This window comes from Symsagittifera roscoffensis, chromosome 3 (assembly GCF_963678635.1).
Source record: "Symsagittifera roscoffensis chromosome 3, txSymRosc1.1, whole genome shotgun sequence".
NCBI lineage: Eukaryota > Metazoa > Xenacoelomorpha > Acoela > Convolutidae > Symsagittifera > Symsagittifera roscoffensis.
Window position 1 is genome coordinate 42614620 of NC_087064.1, and position 6000 is coordinate 42620619.

At 33.8% G+C, this 6000-nt stretch overlaps 3 protein-coding genes across 3 annotated transcripts in view; 2 read left to right on the plus strand and 1 right to left on the minus strand.

Moving 5' to 3' along the window:
- The window catches only part of LOC134841715 (uncharacterized), a 38041-nt gene extending 35983 nt beyond the window's left edge, over positions 1 to 2058 (minus strand). The window contains exon 1 of the mRNA XM_063857749.1: positions 1679 to 2058. Within this exon, the coding sequence (XP_063713819.1) occupies positions 1679 to 1916 (238 nt within the window). The 5' untranslated portion in view covers positions 1917 to 2058. The remainder of the gene's footprint in view (positions 1 to 1678) is intronic.
- The window catches only part of LOC134842597 (Golgi SNAP receptor complex member 1-like), a 290244-nt gene that overhangs the window by 98506 nt on the left and 185738 nt on the right, over positions 1 to 6000 (plus strand). The gene's annotated exons all lie outside the window — the stretch shown is intronic.
- The window catches only part of LOC134842596 (spermatogenesis-associated protein 7 homolog), a 532288-nt gene that overhangs the window by 98502 nt on the left and 427786 nt on the right, over positions 1 to 6000 (plus strand). The gene's annotated exons all lie outside the window — the stretch shown is intronic.

Sequence of the window (6000 nt, forward strand, 5' to 3'; positions counted from 1 at the left end):
ATTTGCCATAATTGATTTGTTGTAAGGAACGAAATCTATCTTTTTGCACTTTATATGGCGTGTGGGGGGATGCTTTTCATAAAAAGTTTCAAATTAAAAAAAAATTTCATTTTATTTTATGTCATTTAATTTTTTATGTTATTACTGCTGCTCCATGAACCTTAAAAGGCAGTCGGAACATTCATGGCTTCGCCCTGATACAAGCAGTCTTGTTTTATATACTACTACTTTTTGCAATTCTTTGTAAATACATCATTGCATCTGAAAAATTTCCTGTTCAGGAGGTTTGCTTTGGTAAAAACAGTTTTTATGCATGTCAGTTCACGTTGTTTGCAGAGGTGAACTAATCAACATCGAATCATTTGTGTATTTGTTTTAAAACTTTCACCCTAAAAATCCTTGCATCGAGCTAAAATTTTCATGGCTTTCGAAGCTAGTAGTTTTCCAAGCAGAAGAAATTCAGTACCACAAAAACGTTGTACAAAGGTGAAGGACATATCACATATTCCCTTTCGATTGTGATCATGCGCTGTGAAAAATTACAGACCCGCAATTGCCATTTTAGAAAAAGTTTGCATCCAGTTTTTTTATTCTTGATCAAACACTAACTAGTAACAAGGATAGCCGGTTGCTGTGCAACTAGCACAGAATGTTCCGACAATAGTCTTATAAAACACAACAAATTTTCTTCAAATTATTGTTTTTTTTCGGCGTGGTGTTATAAAAAGAGCAAAAACTGGGAATTAGGTTCATTTGACAGTCATAGTAAAATGCAACTTGAAAAACAGTTTTAGCAGAAAAAATACAAGAAAAACGAAAAAAATCAAAAAAAAATTCTCTATTTTTTTTTGCAGTTTTTTGAACATTTTGAAAATTTTGATTATAAAAATGCGCTAAAACACTCAAAGTAAACTAACGTTATTCAAGTAAGGCCAAGTTTTCATTTGAGCTATTGTAAGCTTTAGAGCAATTAAATAATGACTGCTCGTTCGCTTTTTTCGCTCGAAATAAGACAAAAAATCATGAGTTTCCAACCGGTTTTTCTCGACACTGGGAAATCGCGTTTATTTTTTTGTGCTTGAATCACATGTGGTTTTTTGTGGTGTGCATCATTGTGGTTTGAGTCACGATAGTCACGGGAAACTTTTTGAGCGTTAATATGATATATCACTCAACCCAGTTCGATAATTATTTTTGGTACCTGATTTTGCGTGAAAAACTAAAAGAAAAAAAGAAAAATTTTTATAACACACCCTATTACGAAGTTCCTCCCCATTTTCAATGGCCGGAACAATAAGTCTCTTTTTACGCAATATAAAAGAGAAAATATTATTTTGATGTCAGACCAACTGCAACTAGTTTTCCGGACTCTCATGAAGTGGTCTTATTTTACGATTACTTGAGCACTTTTTGATCGCTCTGAACGGAATTTTGAGTTATTTCTGATGGTATTTACCGCGCAAAGCTATATATTGATGCCACAGGCGCTTTTTTGAAAAAAAATTATATTCGCTTTTGTGAAAGGCATTCGTAAAATAAAGTCAAATGTACCTAAACTAGGCCAGGGGGTAAGCGGGTCGAAATGCTAGGGGTGAAACGAACCCTAAAAAGGCAGCCTAGTTACCTGATGGTATGAATTTTGAGCGGGTAGCCATTCAAAAATTAATTTTCAACTTACCCTGTTTTTGTACATTTTTGCCGGAATCCAACTGTTCTGCCTGGGTGCGTTCAAGTTGGTTGGATTTGTTGAGGATGTTGGATGCGAACTTGGAGCCGACGACTGCCGCCTGTTTGCTAACAGTCTCATTCGCATCACCCGATCCCATCCCCATCGTGTGCAGACACTCCTCAATATCATCGTCGTTGCTGTCTTCCGGGTGGAACAACTGGTCTTGGAAAACATGAGACAGATCCATCTCTCCAAACGCACTTCTTCTTTTTCTTCTTAATTTGCTTTTTTAACTTTTCGAAACTTTGCTAAAATTTATTGTTCCGTATAATTTGGCAAACTGAGCTGTAAAATTCTGGAGCTGAAGTTCGCAATCAATTTTAATTGTTATTTACAATATTAGGCAGCTTTTTTAAAAGGAAGGATGTTTTTTAAATGAGGCTTTAGCGGGGGTCGAACCTTTCAGCAGCCTATGAGCTTAACCTCGAAGATCCGCAAGCTGGTACAAAATTGATTAGTATCGATAAAATGCGAGAGTTATTGCGGGCCTGTTCTTTCAATTTGGCGCTCAAGATGGCGTCGACATTATGACATGTAGAAATAGGAATCTACCTGAATGCTGTTGTTGTATAATGGAAGACATAAGTCAACAAAAACTAATGAATAATTCAAAACTGACATTCAATATTTGACGTCAGATGGCTTAAACGCAAATAAAAAAACAAAAAAGCGAAGTTTCTGAGACAAAACAAAACCAATGAATCAAAAGTTGGAACTAGGAAGAAGTCTTTCAGAAAATTGGGATAATTTAGTTGTTTACACAGCCGCCTATAAATTTCGAATCAGACTTCAACAATAATACTTTGTCGATTGCATGCTAGGACAAAAATATAAAACGCTGATGTGGTGTGCAAGGGCAATTGAAAAAGGCGCGCCCTACCTCACGTCTTCAGCAAGGCGACATTTGCCATCATATGATTCTCTCTTCGGTTGTGTTTTTGGCTGAAAAATCCTAACATATTGAAAAAATGTTAGCGTTAAGGCATTCCTTATTTGAATGAGCGCATTTGCAAGTCCTATTTGATTATAATTATGGTTATTGTCATTAGTTGTGTGATTAAAATTACTGCTTTGATTATGATTATAATGTTCTTTGTTTTAATCAGGATATTTATCAAGATTTTTTAATTAAAATTTTTTAGTGACCACATATAACTAACAAGCATCAGTCATAAGATAATCAAAGGGATCGAGCTCACGGGCCCTAAGGCCCCTCGAGGAGACGTCCCATAAGGTAGACTTTTACAGAATAAGTTGTGGAGAGAGAAAAGGCAGGAATTAGATCACTTGTCAAATATCAGGTGAAGGAGTTCAAAATTATCTGTGACAAAATTACGTTTAGTGTTTTGTAAATAAGAGTTCAATTGAGACTTTGACAAGAAAAATAAGAAGGAAAAAGACTCTTAGCCGAAAAAAAGTATAACTTGAGCACTTTAACGCTAACCGATTGTAATAAGCATTAAGATCTAACAGATTTTGAACGTAATATTTTCAAGCTACGGTCACGTGTTTTTCTACAGTTATTTGCTTGATTAAAATCCAAAAAATTTAATGACAGTTTACCAGGTATTTGATAAATAACTTCTTCAAAAACAGTATCTAGAAACAAATCAAAAACGGCATCAATATTATTTTCTAAAAATTATTTTCGCAATGTGATCAATTTTGCGCATAAAGAAAATAGTTCGAAGAATACGCTTTTGCATTAAAAGAATTTTCTTTAAATTTTTCTTGAACGCATATCCATAAACTAAGATGCCGTATGATATTAGAGGTTTTGTGTAATTTTGATAAAATATCAGAAGAAAAGTATTGAAAAACCATTTCTTGCTTTATAAAAAACTCCATTAACTTTAGCTAAATTTTTTACGAACATGATCTATGTGTTGCTTAAAACAGAGCTTAATTTACACCACAACCCCAAGATACTTAAAGGAGTTCACAACATTGAGTTTCTGATTGCCCAAAAAAGTTTCAGATTCTATTGAACTCCTTCCAAGTTTGGACACTTGCGTTTTATCAATATTGATGGTTAGTCTGTTATTTGGGCACCAATTTTTAATCGATTTAAGGTCCTGATTAAAATGTTCATCAATCGAATTTTTTCGCATGTAATAAGATTCGTTTTGTCATCAGCAAACAGAGAAATTAAGCTATTTGTCGTTAATTTAAAATAAAACAGCAGTTGACCTAAGACAGATCTGCAGGTAACTCCGAAGGTATTACTCTTTAATTGAGAGTTTTTATAACAGATGAAATGATACATACTTTTTACGATTGGTTAAGTAAGACTGCAGAAAAGTGTTTGTTATACCGCGGAACCCATAGAGTACTAATTTGGTTAGTAAAATGGAGTAATCAATTGTGTCAAAAGCCTTTTTAAAATCTACAAAACCCGCTAATCCTAATTTTATCATTTATAAAGTGACGCACTATTTCGATTGCAGAATTTATTGCATATACACAAGAATATCTGCACCGGAACCCAAACTGTTCAGGCACCAAAAAGTTGCAATTTGATATAAACTTAATCATGCGAATGTGCCTTATTTTTTCATAAACGTTGTTGAAAGTACTTAGAAAACTTATGGGTCGAAAACTGTTTGGCTCTGTCTGTTTTCCCGTTCTATAGAATGGTAGTACTTTTTCTATTTAAAAAATGTGTGGAAAAACGCCAGCAATAAAGCATTGGTTAAGGCCAAAAGTTAAGAAAGGCAAACTTATTGGTGCACAAAAATTGACCATTCTATTATTGATGCCATCATGACCGCCGGACGTTTTTTTTTTCAATTTTTCTATAACAAAAGAAACTTCTGACTCATCAGTGGGTTTAAATATATATATTTTTTTGCTTCTATGTCTGCAGAAGAGGTAAGGTTACAACGTATATTGGTTGCAAGGCTTCGACCGACTTGCAGAAAAAAGTTGTTGAAATCATCAAAATGAATTTTACTACCAACCGAAAAAAGTTTTCCGGAAAATTTCTTAAAAGCGTAGTAAAGATTTTTTACATTGCCTTGCAGGCTGATTTTTCTATCATAGTAGTTTCTCTTGGTATTACGCATCAACTGATTGACTAATTTACACTGAGGTTTATAGTTAGTTTTTTTCTCTTTGGTTGGATTGTTAATTAGATGCAAATGAAATTTATCTCGTTTTCCTAATTGATTTTCAATTCGAGAGTTACCCAAGATTGCGAGATTGTGTTCCGTGTGACAGTTTTTTCAGGACAATAAAGGTTGCAAATATCTACCAATATTCCATCAACTATTTCAGCAGAAGAAGTATCCAGTTTTTCAAAAGCTTTTGAGAAGCGATGATTGAGTATAAAAAGCAGTTTACATGCCGTAGTCTCATTCAATAAATTTTTGAAATCTCGATATTTTCTAGTAGTATTAATTTCGAAATGCCTTTCTAGATCAGTGTTAACCAGCGTGGCGTAGTGATCACTGATAGTGTATTTCAATGGTGATACCTCGTGATGTATATTTGCAAAAACTTGACCGATACATGATGAGCTATGGGTAGTTTCTCTAGTGGGTTCTTTGTTCATCACCTTCAAACCGATTGATAAGACTAAGTTTTAATAGTCAAGTAAAAAAGTTGAATCTACCAAGACATCAACATCAAGATCACCACAAAATATTATTTTTTCTTTGATCTGAGACACATGATGAAATAAGGAATCCAAATTCTACAAAAAATTATCCTGATTCATCGATGGTGGTTTGTATAATACGCAGAAAAGTGCTTTTTTGAATGATAATTTTCAACAGTTATCATTAGATTTTCGATATCATTATCAAAGCTTTTTGGAAAAGCCGTTAAACCATTTTCAACAAAGCAAGCAAAACACCTTCCCTTTTTACCAACTCTGTTTTTGGTAATGATTGTCTGATAGCCATAAATGCTGTTAAATCCTGTTGGATCATTATCAGTTAGACATGTTTCACATAAAGCTATCAATGCTGGAGCGTTTTGTTGTCTGTCTAATAGATCATGATGGCATCTAAGTGATTGTATATTGAGAAAGAAGAGATAAAATTTCTCAAGAGTTCCACCTTTTTCTCTCCCCAAAAAGTCTACCATAATAAATGAAACAAAAAATTTGTTTTACTTGATTTTTTACGTCAGTTTTCTCATCCGAGATATTCTGCAAAGGTTCCAGTTTGTTGCTTTTTGAAGGCGGAGATAAACTTGTTGATATCACAGTCTCCAGTAAAGTGCAGATTTTAACCAACTTTTCATTAGAATTCAACTTTCTTTTTGAT